We start from the raw sequence: 17520 nt of genomic DNA, 5'->3' as shown, positions 1-17520 counted from the left end.
CTGTTTAAGTTCAGGTTGAAATTCTAATATTCTTCTTTTCTGCCTCTCAGGATGGAATGCGACCCTATCAGGGTTTGTAGCGGTCCTTACAAGTGCTTATAAGTCCTTATATTTGAAAATAAAATATAAAAGCCCTTATAGGTGCTTACTATCTCTTTAAAGCCCTTACTTTTTTGTTTTTAGTTCTTATTTTTTGCTTTTAGTGCTTTTTTTTTAATCCTTTGTTTTTAATGAACTCGCATTTTTCCCCCGTACAAAGCTGAAACTAAATAAACAACTTTTCTTCCTTATATGCAACGTCAGATGGTGAATCATACTCCCGGAAATTGCTTTTATCCCCTTTCCTCTGCATTAACGTAACCTATGGTCCGCGCGAGAGTACAGACAAGGGGCACGTCGTTCTATTGGCCAAAGAATTGCGAAAACGGTAGAAAAAAAAATATAATCATTAAATTTTGTAATATAGTTATATATTTGGTGTTCTTTTCCTCCCTCCCAAATACTACACACGTTTGAATTTCTATCAAGATTTTAATAATTTGCATTCTCGTTCCGCGTGGCCAGTTCATATTCGTGTTTATTGTGATCTTTATGCTTATATTATGAGCATATGTATGAATATTTATAATAATATAGTTGCAGTAACTGCTGAAGTATAGATAAACTTCCAAAAATGGTTGTGTTTTTACACAGATTAGCTTTTTAAGAAATAATTTTCGGAATGGCTTAAATAAAAGGAAAGTAATCGAACAGTCAAAATAATTTCATTTTCTTTGTGAATACATTATACAGTATGGAGGTTGGGAGTTTCTTTGCAAAATCTCTAATATTGAAGCAGCGGATCTTTTTTTTGTCACTGTCCAATCTGGATTGAATAGGACTAAAAGTTTTTGCGGTCTACCCAACCCAAGCGAAGATTGATTCTGTTCCAGAAATTTAATACAGTCTGTTGAAAATTAGAATCAGAAACACCCCAGACTAGTAAGTCTCTTTCTTTTCCTTTATTTAGTTCTTTATTCTCCGAATACCGGCAGGTGTTGATTCCGATTGCGTAATATCACATATCGAAGAATTACGCGGCACGTATTGCGCAATAACATTTGCGGTATTTTGCATTGATAATTAATTTTGACGTTCAGTCTGAGATTTGTTTATGAACACTTAAAAGAGTTTTACTGTGCTTTCTAAGCAGAATATTTCTCAGTTCCGTTGGTTTTTATATAATGCACATATCGAAATGTCAAAATAATTTATTTAGCCTAAATTTAAATCTAAAGAGCAGTACAATATCCCCCACTCCTCTTTTTCCAGTTACTATCGGGAATATTCGGGAATTTCCAAGTATGCGGGTTAGTTAAGCTTTTACCGTTAAAGGATGACTGCATGAAGCAATTTCCTGTCTTCTGATTTCAGAAATGTGCCTCTTTTTTACTTAAATTACTTTGTTTGGGATATATGTTAAGGGAAAACTGTTATGGAATGAAAATTTAGAAAATGTTCAGAATTTTGAGTTAAGTTAAATTATTTAAATATTAATATGAGTGGAAAAATAAATTGTATTTATTATTAGGTGCCAATCGAATACAATTAATATGGCTTATTATTATTTATTTTCTATATTTTCAACTGAAATATCATCATTAAAATTTTGTAATACAGTTTAGTTCTGCATAGTTTTTTTCCTCTCATTGTAAACTAATTCTGTAAATTGAACTGTCATTTAAAATAAAAATTTAAAAAAAAAAAAAAAAAAAAAAAAAAAAAAAAAAAAGTTATTTGTTTTTCATTGTTGAGGTAATGCTCATTCTCATAATAAATATTGCATTGCTCATATTTTAAATTACAAGTCTAATTTTTCTTTTAAGGTTATGCAGTTGTGTATAATGTAATTAGACAGGTGCTTATTTTTTCCTTAAAATGTGCTTGAAAAGTGCTTATAGGTGCTTATTTTTTTAACTAAAATGTGGCTATGAACCCTGCCTATGTTCTATGGCAATTATTGCTCGTCTGGATAAGTACTATCACCCCTCTTAATTTGTAAAAGCAATTTAGAATCACCCTTTATATGTATCCATATATATTTAAGCTTTTCCTTATTTTATATTATTTAGTTTAGAATGTATTTTATTGCGCACATGAGAATGGACTAATTCTGATGAAATTAATATCTGATTTTTACAGCTGTTATGCTTATTCAACAGAAATTCAAATTAAATGCAAAATATTTTTCTTTAAATATTGGCATAAAAGTTGTTGTAATGATAATTTTAGAACTTCAAAACATTTCCAGAATATATTATGAGAAATACAGCTACTATATAGTGCCATTCAAAAGGGAAATGGGATACAGAATTAGATGACTAGAATATTTAATCCCTCAAAAAATATTTCTCATAGATTATCTGTACAGTTTCATTTATAAATATTGCATACTGCAAGAAAGAAATTCAGAACTCAAATTATCTGGACTACAATTATTGCAACTGCTTATTTTTCAAAGCTGATTAAAATTAAACTTGCTGTTAATTTATCAAATAGCTTTTGATTTTTTATTGATTTAACTAATATAGAAAGATAAAACAGTAAAATATGCATATTTTAAGAAGCTTAATTGATTCAGATGATTGTCATGATATGTTTATTGGCTTGAAATGCAAAATAATTTTGGTATTCTAATGAATATATCACACATATTAATGAATATATCACATAGATGTATCTCATGTAATTCAATAGCATGTCATTATGCATCAGTAGTATATTTCTGCACATAATTGGAACATGATAAGTTATGAACATTAGAAGTATTGACACATTAGTCAATGGATTGTAGTTATTTGTTTTCTTTGTAAATTGAAACACTTTTTTTTTCTTCTATGAATAGAATACTATTGTGCAACTTTAGCCATAGGTAATAGGTTCCTCGATAAACTGTGAATAATGGTGGATGCTACATAAAGAAAGAATGTTTGCATAACATACATAAATATGGCTAATTTTAATTTATGTATTATGTACTAGAAGGTATTGCCAGAATTAAATAAATTAATAATAATAGAATTAAATAAAGTAATAATAAACCATACTGCATTGTACTACTAAATAGGTATTGAAAAATATTATATAGATACCCTCTCTGTTTTGTGAAAGTAAGAAATTTTGATATTATAGTCTAATTGGTGAGAATGAGTGATAAAAGTGCAGTTTCTATACTGCATGTATTATTTGAAGTATAATGTACCATTTGAAGAGATTTTAGAAATAAAAATCATTCCTTTTCCAATGCAACAATGGAAAATATAAAATGGTTAAAGCAAAAAAAACCCTTGAGGATAGGAAATATATTGGAAGTAATGGAGGCAAATTTGATGAATAAGCTTAGACGTAGAAACAAGGTTTAACTACTCTCTGACAACTGTGATTTCCATCAGATATATAGTATTTATAGCAGAGTGTGAGCATGCAAATCTCAGGGAGTAACAGGTAAGGTGAGAAAATTCATAAGATTCTGCCATGACCATTTTCATTATCCATATTGGTTATACTAGTCTGAAATGATCCAATTAAATATCGGTCATCAATCAGTTATAATTTATTAGCTAATTCTTGTAGTTATATCAATAGTTGTTTATTTTAGAATAATATTTAAGCAATATAGATTATTAATTTAGAAGTAACAAATACATTATATTCTTTATCATTAAAATTATTTAATGTAAAATAATTACTTTCATTCTGAAACTGAAAATTATGAACTGAACTTGAATTATGAACACCATGTGTTCATGATTTCAAAACTGTTGTGCAGTCTACTTTTTATGTTTTAAAGGTAAGTACATAAATACATAACAAAAAAGATTTACCTTCTTGATGAAATTTTCAGTAGAAAATTTTAAATTGTTAAAATGGTAATGCTAAAAATTCAGATTTACAGTAAGGGATCTAACCTTTTAATGAAATTGTATCTGATTTTGATTCTTGTTAATAATCATTAATTCTAAAAGTAAAGCTATGCACTTTCAGTTAAAAAAAAAAAAAGGGAGAGAGTAACAACTTTCTTATTTTATATTTATCAGAGTTTTATTATTTGCCTTTATTACAAATAACAAAATGACAAATTTCATCAGGATATTATAAATATCAGTATTATTGAAGTTATTGCTCTCTTAGTACTCATTTCAATTATCCTTAATTTATCCCCCAAAATTTTTGAAAATTAATAATTAAATGCTTCTGAAGTTATAAAACCTTCACTCAGAAAAGGCTATAACTCAGTGATAAGTAGCAATCAAACTACTTCTCTTCCACATGAGTACGCTCGTGACATAGTTGCCACTTTTTTTTTTTTAAACCCGCATAAATTTGCATTACACAGATGTAAAACTGAATTCGCTCACGTTCAGCCTTTTTCGTTCACGACGTGAACAAACGGCCAAAGCTGACTGATATTTTATCTTGTATCTAATCGAAAAAAACTTTTTGCTTACAAATTTCAATATGGCTTCAGAACCACTCAGAGATGAGTTTTTTTTTAAAGATATCGTAACTGTCCACAGCAATAAAATCATCAGCATTGTTCGTGTCACTGTCAGTATATTGGTATCAATTTCAAATTTTCATTAAAGGGAAAAAAACTGTATATTTATAAAGCAATGATCCAACCGGTACATTTATATGCTTCATCTGTATACAACACCATAAGTAATAGGAACCTAAATAAATTACAGTTTCTACGAAATCAAATTTTCTGTCTTAGAAAATTCTCCTTAATTATTATAAATGTTTGTTATTTCATCTGTAACAAAAAAACTCTATAAATATCCTACTATTAAATATACCAAAAACTAACTTCAACAATATAACAACTTCTAAAATAAAGCAGTTGAAAGAGTATTCAATAAAAATACAGTTATGAGATTTCTGAAGACAGTTTCAAATTGGGTGATACGGTAATCATTTATTGAATATTAGTTAAATTACCTTTGACTTCTTACATTATTTTTCATGAAAATTACTATTGCAGATAGCTGAGTAGTCGGCACACTGGATTGCAAAGGAAAAGGTTGCAAGTTCAAACCTCGCCCGTAACCACTGTAAATCAAAGTTAACATTTTCTCATTTTGAAACATGTTTCTTTAATCATGAATCATTATATTCTTATTTTATCTATTATTATTGTTTTCATTTCTTATTTTTATCTGTTATTATTATCGTTTTCATTACTCTTTTTATCTGGCCCACCAGCGGCCGAGCGGTAAAGATGCTGAACATTGGATGTTCGATCTGAGGTTCGAATCCTCCGAACGGGCTGGCTGCATGGGCATTTTCATGGTTTTCCCCATGTGTAACATGTATACGAGCCAGTTTCCCTTAGAAAGTCCTCCCTGAAGGCATCGGTCCCTTTAGGCAGATAGCCCTCGTGTGCTTTGCCATAATTCAATAATCCAATCCAATCTTATTTTATCTATTATTATTATTGTTGTTTTTAATTTAGTTTAAAATTGTGAACGCAAATAGAAACAAATAATTAACCCGTTATGTAATGATACATCTGTATCTCTTATATGAATTATCTCTTTATTTTTACCTCATTGCACATTTTATCCTGCACATAATTTTATATAAGCTGTCCAATGTCTGAACCTTATTCTAAATTCAAAAATAAATAAAAAGAAAAAATATTAATAAAATGAAAATATCTGAAAGCTTTCAGATTTCATATTACACTCAAATGGGTGCTTTTTTAAAAAATTATTTTTATTTACTGGCACATACATGTTTTGAGAGCATTTGGACTAACGTCGCATTATGCTAAAAATATTAAAAACAGCATCCTTTAGAAATTTTATTGGATGAAAATTTTTGTCTAATTTATTTGTGTAATAATTATATACGAGGGCAATCCCAAAAAAAGAGGTCTCCTATATTTTTAGATATACAAAGAACTGTTTATTTTCTATACTTGCTACATCACTTTAAAGATTGAAGAATGCTTTATTTTTCAACATAATCGCGATTTCGGTCGATGCATTTTTGTAGACGCTGTGACAGTTTTACAGTGCCCATGCCATACCAGCATGCTGCCATGCCCTTCAGGAAGCGTTGAACCTCATCTTTCACCTCATCATCGGAGCATCCAGAGTGATCCTCTGATCTTTACGCATGAGATCCTCAACTTTCGCAATTGTCTCGTCGGCAGTTGACGGCCTCCCGCCCCTTTCTTCGTCATGAATTTCAGTACGACCGGCTGTAAACTCTCTACACCACTTGCGAACGTTTTTGGGATTGCCCTCGTAGAAAATAATCAAATTATAAAACACTTATTACACTCACTCCCATACCACATATAAACAAGCAAGTCAAGGGAGGGTGGAGATTAAAAAATATGAAGTTGATTTTATTATATGGTGAATGATGTTTCAAGTAATTTAGTTCTCTTTATATACTGTATTCCAAACCAGTTTTATAAATTTATTTCTTCTTCTTAATTTAATCTTAAAATAATTCAGGATATTCATTTCCCAAACTAGGCAGGGGGAAACTCTCCTTAAACAGGTCACTCTAAATAAATATTTTGAACCCATTCTTTCAATTTTTTGCATTTTTGTCTCTGCTTAATGATTGTACTTAATAGTAAAGTTTTAGCTATCAAAAAATCATCTGATTCTGAAATCTTGTTGCAAACATGTAGGAACACAGTTAAGTAACAAATGGCAGCTCCGCTGACCAAGGGAAAAGTGCTGTATTACAGCGTCATGTGATTTTTTGCACCAAATAATTCTATTGGTTAAACGCAGTCTTCGTAAGTGTACTTGTTTGGATGCTGTTTTGCTGGTAACACAAATGCGCTTTCGTTAGCTATGTTCCAAGCATAATCGTCTGAATGGGCCTTTAGACCCACCAGTGGCCGAACGGTAAAATCGCTGAACACTGGTAGTTTCGACCTGAGTTTGATTCCAGGTGAACAGGCTGGCTGCATGGGCATTTTTGTGGTTTCCCTCATGTATAATGTACATATAAGCCAGTTTATTCCAGTTCTCTATGAGGGCCTTCCTTCCCTTAGGCAGATAGCCCTAGTGTGCTTTACCATAATCTACCAAATCAACTGAACCATAAGTACAAATGTGCATGATTTAGACACTGATGTTTCATCATTTTGGCAGTGCTGTGATTAAAAAAACTTTATTTCTAATGGACTTTTATCATTTTAAACTGCTATTGTATACAAGATATAGATATATTATTTTTCATTGCTTTATGATCTTTTTAAAATTTGGTTAAAATGTCAGAATGCATTGCATTATACAAATGAGAAAGAAAATGCATTATAAATGTACAATGCAGTGTACATTTATAATGTCTTTCTTGCTTATAATTAACATAACATTGGTAATGTCTTATTATGTATAATTTATCCTTTAAATAATTTTATATATGTTACAAATATTAACTTAATTTATGTATATCGTATGAATGCTGTATTACATTACATGTTCATAATGCTGTATTACATTACATGTACAAAATAATGTCTTTAGTTTATATAGTAATATTAGGTTTTGATATATATAACCTATGGACAGAAGGGTACTACTGAATTGCTTTATTTAATACCTACAGATTAAGCATACTTCATATATTGCTTTCTCTTGCTAGTAATTGCTGACTTGGATAAAGAACTGAAAGAAATTAGAAACAAATATCAGCAAGATATTTCTCAGGCCAGCAAAAAATTAGATCTCACAACTCTTCAGTTAAGCAAAGCAGAACAAGTTAAGGTGTAAGTATATAAATATATAGAATGAGGCAGCAATTGTATATTATAGGAATTAGTAGCCCAGGTAAATTGTAAAGTATAAATACTATGTTTTATTATGGAATTCATATTTTATTTATATGTGTCTATACACGTTTAATTACTTTTTATTTTATCTGAATACTACACTAATTCTATGATGCACAGTTTTTGCCTTACCCTGCAGAATAAGATTTGTATGATATTCAAAATATAGTTATCAAGAAGTATATTTCATAAAAAGTAAACCTTAACTAAATCAATTTTAAACTAATTTGAACTTTAACTGAAACTAATGTGCAGAAGAATATCTTATATTTTTAGTTGTGCTATTTTTGTACCCCATATAAAAGTATTTTGCTTTAGAATGTCAGCTTTTAAACTGGAAAATTATTCTTTAGATTTTTTTCTATTATTTAAGCTGTGCAAAATGCATGCAGTCATATAGACTGTATTGAACACAGTAACACATGAATTCACATGATTTCTTTTATCTTGAAAGATTATAAAAAATGAAAAATGGTGGAATAGTGGTTAACAAAGCATAAAGAATGTTGTTTGTCTTGGCGAGAGCTGCTTCTGAGAATAATTTAAAAAGAAAATGTGCAATCACTATTTTAAATAAAATGGGGATATGTAATAAACGGTGCATGAAATTATTTAGTGGCTTACACAAAAGCATAAAAATTTAGATTATAAAACTGTTCTATTTAGCAATAATTAAAGTTAGAAAATAGATAATAAGATTAGTCTGAAACTTCCTGAATTTAGTAATTTCAGACTAGAATGTTAATCAGAAAAAAATTACAATTTTCTTCTGACTAGCTGACAGTTTTTTGATGGGAACTGATTCTGCTAATCCTTTAGAACTTACTGTTATAAAAAAAGAGATTTAGTATGCGTTTCTTAAAGGATTTTACAGCTTTTCAAGTTTATGGAAATTTTTTTCAAAAGGCCTACATACTTGATATTAATGTCATCTCATAGTACTCTTTATTAAGTTCTCACACAAATATTTCGTACATTTTTTTCATTACTAAATACACAAAGCAACTAGGAGTTATCATGAACATATCATACTTTTCATGTTGGAAGCTTGGTCAACTCATCGCTGAAAATTATGTGAATCAATGATGTCCTGTTTCAATCAATGTAACATACTGAAGTAGAAATCACACCGATTCATCTTATCTTCATTATTAATGTGGTGCACAATCATAAATCGATATATCTTAAAATGCAAGTGACTCCATGAAATGCTCAAAATTCTCTAATATGAAATAACAGTCTCATATCTGGTGAATTCCATTGTTAAGAATAGAACTGTCCATCATTCATCCTGCTATTATGTCAAGTGAATATGGCTTGCTGAAGACCTGCCATGTCTAACAGAACAACAGGCCGCCAAGCATAAACTGCACCATGTATAAAATGTTGCTCTACTGAGAGGATTCTAACTATATTGAGTATAAAATTGACTTTCAGTACTTAATTATAGATTTAGTTTCTTTTAATGAAAATGCCCAGTAAGCACTGCAATGAACATATTTTTCAGCAAATACTGTTATCATTTGCAGCAGTAGAATTACTAACATAAACCTATTCGAGTGAAAACTTTGAATTGTATGATAAATAACATTTAAATATTGAATAATTTTCATGAGCTGAAAAAACTGTAAAATCTGTTATGAAATGAGTGCATTTCTCTTGGAATTTTGCAATCTGTTATTAGAATTTTCAGATTTAGTTGTACTAAAGACAACACTCATTATTAAAATTGTTTTATTGTAATTTGTCATCTTAATTAAATGCCTGTTATTATCAAATATTTTAATTTATATATTATCATCATCATTTGAGATGATAATGATCAAATCATTTGAGATGATGATCAAAATCAATGTTGCACTTGGATGGACTTCATGCCACCATATATTACTTTCAGTTATTATGCATGTCTCAATGCATTATTTTTAATGATGAGATAAGGCATGCATTTATAATAGGCAGCTTAAATTGGAACAAAATAAAATCCTTTTTAAAAACTTGAAATTGTTGGATTTTAGCAAAAATATTTTCTGTAGTCCTTTTGCTGCATTATTTGATTTCATGTTTTGTGTTGATGTGATAAATCTAAATTTTACAGATCATGGGTAGAAATATTAATTTTTAATGCATTAAAATTTTTAACAAACAAGTTGATCATATTTAACATTTCTGTTACAATATACAGACTTGAACCAAAGAAGTAACACTTTAGAAATTTTTTTCAAGTCTGAACAAGTCCTAAAAATATTAGTTCAAGCTTCTGTAAGCTGCACTAAAGAGCCATATTTCTTTGAAAATCAAATATTGAACAAGTATTTTTCTTCTAAACAAATATCAAATTCCTTCCAAAATAAGCAAATACTTATCTTCTAACACAAACATTACTATTCACTCCAAACAACCAAATACCTTTTCCAATTCAGTTATCAGCTATATACATTTTTTATATCAAATAAAGCTTGGAATTTCAGAAGCAAAATTTGACCAAATGGAGCAGAAAAGTGATGTAACCAAAACATGAAGGGGCATTCATAGGAAGATTTTTTTTTATTTCAGACATTTTAATATTGTTAAAAAAATAAATACATTAATATAAAATGTAAAATTAGATAAAAATGCTGTCTTAGATTGGTGTAGATTTTAAATGAAACTTTTATTGATTTAAAGGGCAACTCGCCATGCATTAAATAGATCCATGTCACCTATGCTTTCAAAATCAAGAGATTTTATTAAAAAATTGCAGTCTAAGATTATTTTTTTTTTATTTAATTTTACTTTACAACAGGTTATATTTAGCATTTATTAGTAAAGGCCTGTCTATAAATAAACACTAAATATATAGTCTTAATGCCAAGCTTTTCTCCATGTTACAGAGATTGGATCTGTGAAGTCTCATTTTAGTTTCAAAGAAATATGCAGCTGTTTTAGATGTTAACATTTTTCTTCCTCTAATTACTTGGTTCAAAGGAGTGAACATAAAAAACACCCCTGCTATAAAGCAGAATTTTATGCAAGTTTTTTTTTAGCTTCATTGCTGTAACTGAGCTATTCTGATTAAGTAGATGAAATCTGTGTACATCTTACATATCATTGAATAGCATGTCTGAACTCTTTCACTTTACATTTTTTATTTTGTCTTAATTTAATATGTAACTTAATCACTAATCTGAGTTTAATTGCATAAATATCGTATAAAATTGCTTTATAGGTAAATTGTTGTGAACTAGAATGTATAGGTGCAAAATTCTTATTTACATGCAATAGGATAGTTTAGGTACACAATAGGGCAAATAAGTGCTTCTGAAAGACTGGATTGTCACAGCACAAAACATAATGTATGTAAGGCCCCCAACATTATTTTTGCCACAGATCAGTTCTTAAATATCTAGGCCCTAGTAATTTAGTTTGGTACTTTTGTTACTTATATGTACATAAGCAACAAAAGTATAAACTAAATTATCAGTCATGAATATTCAAAAGTTTTTGTTTGATAGTTCTGAAGCTGTATGCAAGATGAGCACCATGTCCAAAAGTGAAATGATATAAAAATTTAGAATAGAATCCTTAACTAATAGAAGATCCTTAACTTATTTCTTTAATGAGGCAATAATTTTGCACCCCTCCTGACTTCTGATAAATGGTGAATCTATTGATAATTCTCAATATGATTTTAGTTGTCTCTTATTTAATACATACAAAACTAAATGCATTCCCACTTTACTTTCAGTTAACCACGTGTGTTTTTTTTTTTTTTTTTTCAAGATTATTTAAAGTCCTGCTCTTTATATAAATATCTTTATAATGGCATTAATTCTGTAGGGAATCATCTGTTGCAAGTATTCCCAAACTTTTTCTTGTATTGACCCCTTTTAAAAGAATGTTTTTTTTTTTTTTTTCTTTTTTCTTTATCCACCTCCTCATATTAATTTTCTCCATAATATACAGCAGGGTTTCTTACATTTTTTGGTGTGGGAACTAATATTTACGCAAATTTTGTGGGATCCCATAAGCATTGCACAAATCCGACACACGTGTGAGTGAAACTATCGGTTTCTTCACTTGTACTGTAATATACTATTGCTGTTTAAGGTTATTGACTTTAATTTTTAATGTAAAATGAACGTTTCTATTATAAAAAAAATACATCAAAACATTTTCATTTTTTCTTTGTCTGTATTGTCTTAGCTTTATCTATTTTCAGATACATTATGTAAAATTATTATAATAACTTAAATAAGTATCAAAATTGCTAATTGGAAATAGAACATAAAAATACTGTGCTACTCATTATCTATATTTTCAAAGGCAGCCAGTTTGACAAATGAATAAAATTGTCTGGAATTGCATATGAATGTCATATATATATTTCATAATACCAAAAAGTTGTAAAATTAACGGTTATGCAATATCAGCAATTTACAGAGTTTTACAAAGTGTTTAAAAATATAATAGTTAAGAGTTGGCAAGAGAGCTGCTTGATTTGAAAACTTTTATTTAGTTCTCTCATGGTGTTTATTGTTATAATCAGAAGATTGTCATTGATTTTTAAACTACTTCCCGATGAGCTATCAAGTTCAAATCAAGAAACCTTATGGTTTTAAGGGTTCTGTGAGCTGTTTGAAGACCACTGATCTAAGTTATTTCAAAAATGACATCCATATTAATGTATCAACTGTCTTCTTCTTATTATAAGCATTAATACAGATGCCATATATCGAACAGTCATGTATTTCTCTTTTTTCATTTCTCCCAGTAAATAAGTAAATAAAAAGAATTTGAATTTTTTTTTAAACAAACAAAAGTGGAATAAAAATTATCAGTGAGTTTTTGCCCATTTATTATGTATATATCTTAAAAAAATTAAATTTTTTTGTAATTTCATATGAAAAATATATATTATATAACAAAATCTTAATCTAGGAGATCTCTCCTGGGGGGGGGGAATTTCATAGTTTCAAGGATGAATGCAGCCAGATTTTTATTTAACTATCAAGTGTTTAATTTTAGTTATTCATTATAAAAGCTCTTTTTATTTAAGTTTTGGAATTTATCCTGAGATTTGTACTTTTTATCCTGAGATTTATAAAATATGTTAAAAAGTATGTAAATAAAAGCCTGACTATTTCTTGAGTTTGGAAAAGAATTGAGGAGGTATGATATCCTAGCAATGGTATATAAGGAGTGTATGGAGGCAAAAAAAGGTTGAGAACCACTGGTATATAACAAAAATTCACAATTACAATAACATTTTGTAAGTGCATACTCAGAATCGAATCATTTATTTTTAGAATAGTTTAAAAACCTACAAAATATAATAATGCCACTTTTGTCTGTTTGTGATTCTCATTTAATGAGACACATTTTACAAAGGATCAGATTTGGATATTTATTTGACTTTTATTTATTATTTTATTGCAGCTGAGCATACAGTGTAAAAATGTTCTTTATGTTCTGTAATGTGAAATTCCTAAATTATTTATTGTTTCTCTTAGGCAACTGGAAGCTGACAAAAAGAGCCTTGATATGAAAATAAATGCTTATGAATTTTCACTAAAACAAAAAGAGGAAGAACTGGAAGAGATTCAAAAAGCAAAGTTCTCTTGTGAAGCAAAAATGCAAGCTCTCATTTCAGAAAACTCAGAGTTAGAAAAATCATGTAAAGTTCTGCAAGACAAAAACAATTCTTTGACTGAAGAAATGAAAACTCTTCAATTACAACTAGAGGGCAGCAATAACCTAGTGAAAGAAAAAGAAAATGCTTACCATAATATCAAAAAGGAACTGGAAATTCTCTCAAAATCACATGGATTATTAGAAGTAATAGTTTTTTTGCTTTATTATCATAGTTTTTAACTGCTTAACTGTTTAGAAATTTCACATACAAGTAAATTAAGCAGTGCAGTATTTTATTGCTACATTAGTTAATTTGCATTGTGTATTTAATTTGAAATGTGTTATATTTTGTTTGGAATATTTTAAAATAAAACAGGTTTTATGTCTTTAATTTGGTACTGTGTGGTTAAGCAATTTCCATAATCTAAAATATTTTGAATTTGCTGCCATTAGTTTGTGGACCAGGACTACCAAAACAGGATTTTTAAAGCTGGGATCTATTATTTTTCTGCCATATGAAAGAGTACTTTTATTTTAAAATACAGCTAATTTCCTATGTTCAATTACATTATACTCTTCTGGATATCAGCTAAAAGTCCAGAATAAATACAATATTATAGAAGGGTGCAAAATAGCTTAAATCCTTATTTATGCTTCAAAATGTGGACTTTCTACATTAATTGATTACTAAAGTTGAAAAGATGAATGGCACCTGAACAATATGTTATGTGGAACAAACTGGCAAGCTTAAGGCTTAGGAACTATTTAAATTTCCCTTCTGCCTTTCCACAGAAAATAGCAGAAAAAACAAAAGGGATTTGATTTGTGTTGAGCAATACTTAGTTGCTGGACAGAAACACAACCTATGTTAAACATTGCAGTATCTTATTTTCTTAAGAACAAAAAGGTTTCGATTACCTTCTGAAATTATTCTGCAAAGTTGAAATAAAAATAGTAAATTCTAAATGCTATTTAAATTAAGAACTAAATATTTGGTGCAAAGTATTTAAATAAGAGTTACAAATGCTGCTGGGGAGAAACATATATTTTGATCCCATGAAAAAGGAAACAGTCAATAAAAGGTTGTACCAATTAAATTAATACAGCAATCTCCAGTAACCTGTAAATAGAAAGATTTTAAATTGAGGAACAAAAATTGAAAGTATGACTTTATAATAATAAGAGTATGAAAACCGAGTGAAGTTTTAATTATAAGGAGACCTAAATTCATAGGCACATAAGGTTTAAAAATTTACGTAAGGCTTCGAAATTCTAAACATCAAAGTTAGTTAGTTTTATAGCAAGAGGTATTATTCCGAGTCCTCAGATTTTTTTTTTTTTGTTTGTTTTTTAACTGTATCACTTAACAAATGTGATGAAATTTTCACCAAATGTTATCACACTTGATTAATTTAAAATAAATAAATTAGTGAATATAAAAAAATTATGGTAACATAAATAAAAAAAAATGTCACCAAATGTTATCACCATGAATTGTTTAAGAATATAGTGAATATAAAAATAGTATGGCAACACTTAACATTCTATTGAGAATTCTGAAAGTTATGCTGTTTTTAAATGTTTGCTGCTGAATTTTATCTGGTGTAAGCATGAAGAAAGTAATGCTGAGCAAATTAATTAATACAGCAGTTAAAAAGTTATAATTTAAGAAGTTAAAATGTTATTAATAGAAAGACAGCAAAAGTCATGTAAGTTACCTTACTAAGAAAATTGAACATTGATAGGATGAACTGAGAAAAACTGGGAGGGGAGATAATGGGAATACATAACTCTGTATCAGAAATTATGCATATGCTGCTTTTAAAAATTTTGTGATTTTACTGTTGAATTTCACAAGTGCAAAGAAAGCAATATTTAATGATAAGGATAAAAGGACAAATATATATATATATATATATATGTATGTATGTTAGCAGGAGCGACTCTAAGAGCAGATAAGTAAACTGCAAGCTCAATGAGAGCATAAAGAACCTTAAAAAAATCTCTTTTGGGACATTAAAATCTGAATCCTTTCAGTTTTTTTCCTTTTTCTTTATTTTGATTCTATATATATATATATATATATATATAAGTTAAAATTTAAACAAATTACAAATTTAATTAAATAATTCTTTGCGCCATTGCTGCAAGGAATGAAATTTAAACAAATTAAATTTAAATTTTAACAAACGTACAAAAGTAAAAAAGCAAATTTAAAGCCCCCTCCTCCCCCCAAAAAAAATTAAAAAGAGAATCAAACCAGGTAATTAGTGCTAAAGCTGCTAAGTACAAACAAAATTGTTTTATAAGAAGAAATTGAATTTAATTAAATTTAATTAAAATTTAAAAACAAATTTAATTAAATAATTCTTTGCGCCATTGCTGCAAGGCATGAAATTTAAATTTAAACAAATTAAATTTACATTTTAACAAATACGTACAAAAGTAAAAACGCAAATTTAAAGGGAAAAAAAAAATTAAAAAGAGAATCAAACCAGGTAATTAGCGCTAAAGCTGCTAAGTACAAACAAAATTGTTTCATAAGAAGAAATTTAATTTAATTAAATTTAATTAAAATTTAAAAACAAATTTAAAAAAATTTTTTTGGCTTTAAATTTGCTTTTTTACTTTTGTACGTATTTGTTAAAATTAAAATTTAATTTGTTTAAATTTAGATTTCATTCCTTGCAGCAATGGCACAAAGAATTATTTAATTAAATTTGTTTTTAAATTTAAATTTAATTTAATTAAATTCAATTTCTTCTTATGAAACAATTTTGTTTGTACTTAGCAGCTTTAGCGCTAATTACCTGGTTTGATTCTCTTTTTAATTTTTTGGGGGGGGCTTTAAATTTGCTTTTTTACTTTTGTACGTGTTTGTTAAAATTAAAATTTAATATGTTTAAATTTAAATTTCATTCCTTGCTGCGATGATGCAAAGAATTATTTAATTAAATTTGGTTAAATGTTTTAAAAATACTTTTTGTAATTCATATACTATAATTTATGTTTTCTCTGCTTAATTTACTCTAAATCAGTTAGACAATTTATTAAAATCTGTAGTTTTTCATATAAGGTTTAAATGTCACATTTTTACAAGGAAATGACTAAAATGCTTTCTTTCTTTTTTCTTTTTTTTTTTCTTTTTTTTTTTTTTACACTTCTCTTTAAATAAATCACAATTTGGCAGTGATCCACAGATTTTTTTTGGCAGTGAACTCATGCCTACCTTAATAAAATATTACCCAGATAATTTCTATCATTAAGTGATTCAGTATTTATTTGTTGCAAGACAAAAAGTATAAAAGTAATAATAGACAGTTGTAAGGCAAATAATATTTTCAGAGATCATAATCATCACTTACTTAATGTCAAACGTAAGCATTGGCATGAAATCTCACTAGATGGTGGCAACCTCATTGATACATAAAATGAAAAGAAAAGAATAAATATTTTATATCTGATGAGTATAGTGTATATATAATGTTTAATGTGTGCAGTGACAAGCTCATTGTGTTTGAATTTATGCAATTTTCTGAAAAACATTGCTATGTACAAGCAGAGAATGAAACTGTTGTTCTCACCATGTACACAACAATCTGTTTTAGCTTTAAAAAAATCAAAAAGCAGAGAATGCACAAATTTGGCATTGCGTACTATCAACATTATATATATTATCGACACTTAACGGTAAAACTGTCACCCAGAAGAGCCAGTTATGTATAAGCATGATGCAGCAACAAATTCCTAATATTTGCATTTTCATTTGAGAGAATCCTGGTTGATTCTCAGTAAGTCATGTTTGTTTTCTTGAGCAAGGATATAAATTAACTGTTACTGTTGCACATTTTTTATTCATTTTTTGGGGGGAGAATAGATTAAAAATTAGAGTCTGCCTTCTACAGAATAACAAATACTTTTGTGCTTATAAAAATGCTTGCTTATTTTATTAAAAAGCAGTGGATAATTTTCAGAGTCACTGCATGCTACCATTTTTATGATGAAATGAAACGACGGTCTTCTGCATACTACCATAAAAAGTGTGTATTAATGGATATCATGGT

At 28.4% G+C, this 17520-nt stretch overlaps 1 protein-coding gene across 5 annotated transcripts in view; it reads left to right on the top strand.

The window, feature by feature from the left end:
* The window catches only part of LOC118203559 (uncharacterized), a 235732-nt gene that overhangs the window by 57293 nt on the left and 160919 nt on the right, over positions 1 to 17520 (top strand). For all 5 annotated transcript variants that reach the window (XR_015040229.1, XM_085813027.1, XM_085813024.1 and 2 more), the window contains exons 9-10: positions 7657 to 7780; positions 13336 to 13660. Coding sequence is in view for 4 of the 5 variants with exons in the window: in XM_085813027.1 (XP_085669153.1) it covers positions 7657 to 7780; positions 13336 to 13660 (449 nt within the window). In the remaining variant the exon portion in view is untranslated. The remainder of the gene's footprint in view (positions 1 to 7656; positions 7781 to 13335; positions 13661 to 17520) is intronic.

The sequence above is a fragment of the Stegodyphus dumicola genome, chromosome 3 (assembly GCF_044657685.1).
Source record: "Stegodyphus dumicola isolate Sdum_Otavi_A_Nest chromosome 3, ASM4465768v1".
Classification (NCBI taxonomy): Eukaryota; Metazoa; Arthropoda; class Arachnida; order Araneae; family Eresidae; genus Stegodyphus; species Stegodyphus dumicola.
This window is presented reverse-complemented; position numbering and strand designations above follow the sequence as displayed.